General features: G+C 63.8%; 1 protein-coding gene across 1 annotated transcript in view; it reads right to left on the minus strand.

Moving 5' to 3' along the window:
• Positions 1-318: 318 nt before the first annotated feature.
• Positions 319-629, minus strand: part of LOC107683868 (uncharacterized) — a gene marked incomplete at its 3' end in the record, with an annotated part of 2184 nt that continues 1873 nt past the window's right edge. The window contains exon 2 of the mRNA XM_016479919.1: positions 319-510. Coding sequence (XP_016335405.1) covers positions 319-510 — 192 coding nt within the window. The remainder of the gene's footprint in view (positions 511-629) is intronic.

Genomic DNA, 629 nt, shown 5'->3' on the forward strand with positions numbered 1-629 from the left:
GGAGGGAGGTGGAACTGAGGCGGACCAGGGGGAGGGATGGTGGGCGAAGACCATGCCCAGGAAGGGGTTCAGGGAACAGAGGTAGCCCAGGGTACCAGGGCGGAACCGGCAGGGTGAAAGGCCAAGGCGGGGCCGGCAGGACGAACCAGCAGAGCCCCAACCATACAGGAACCCCAGCAGATAGCCAGGACGGAGCTGGAGGAATGAGCCAGTGAGGCTCTTGCCACACCAAACCCCAGGCGGGCAACCAGGACGGAGCCGGAGTCCTGTCAGACAACATTGGTGGAACAGCAACCCCTCTCAGCCACTCAGGAGTACCTGAAAACAAGAGCAGAAAGAGCTTAGTATCAGCCTCAACGGCTGCAACAGGAGAACCAGATTGCTCCGCAACGGTCCCCGTGAGCTCCCCGGCTGGAGCAGACTCTGGACTGGGCTCTGTGAGCTCCCCGGCTGGAGCGGGCTCTGGACTGGGCTCTGTGAGCTCCCGGACTGGAGCGGGCTCTGGACTGGGTTCTGTGAGCTCCCGGACTGGAGCGGGCTCTGGACTGGGCTCTGTGATCTCCCAGACTGGAGAGGGCTCTGTGAGCTCCCGGACTGGAGCGGGCTCTGGAGTGGGCTCTGTGAGCTCC

Source organism: Sinocyclocheilus anshuiensis, unplaced genomic scaffold, assembly GCF_001515605.1.
Source record: "Sinocyclocheilus anshuiensis isolate Anshui unplaced genomic scaffold, SAMN03320099.WGS_v1.1 scaffold21772, whole genome shotgun sequence".
Classification (NCBI taxonomy): Eukaryota; Metazoa; Chordata; class Actinopteri; order Cypriniformes; family Cyprinidae; genus Sinocyclocheilus; species Sinocyclocheilus anshuiensis.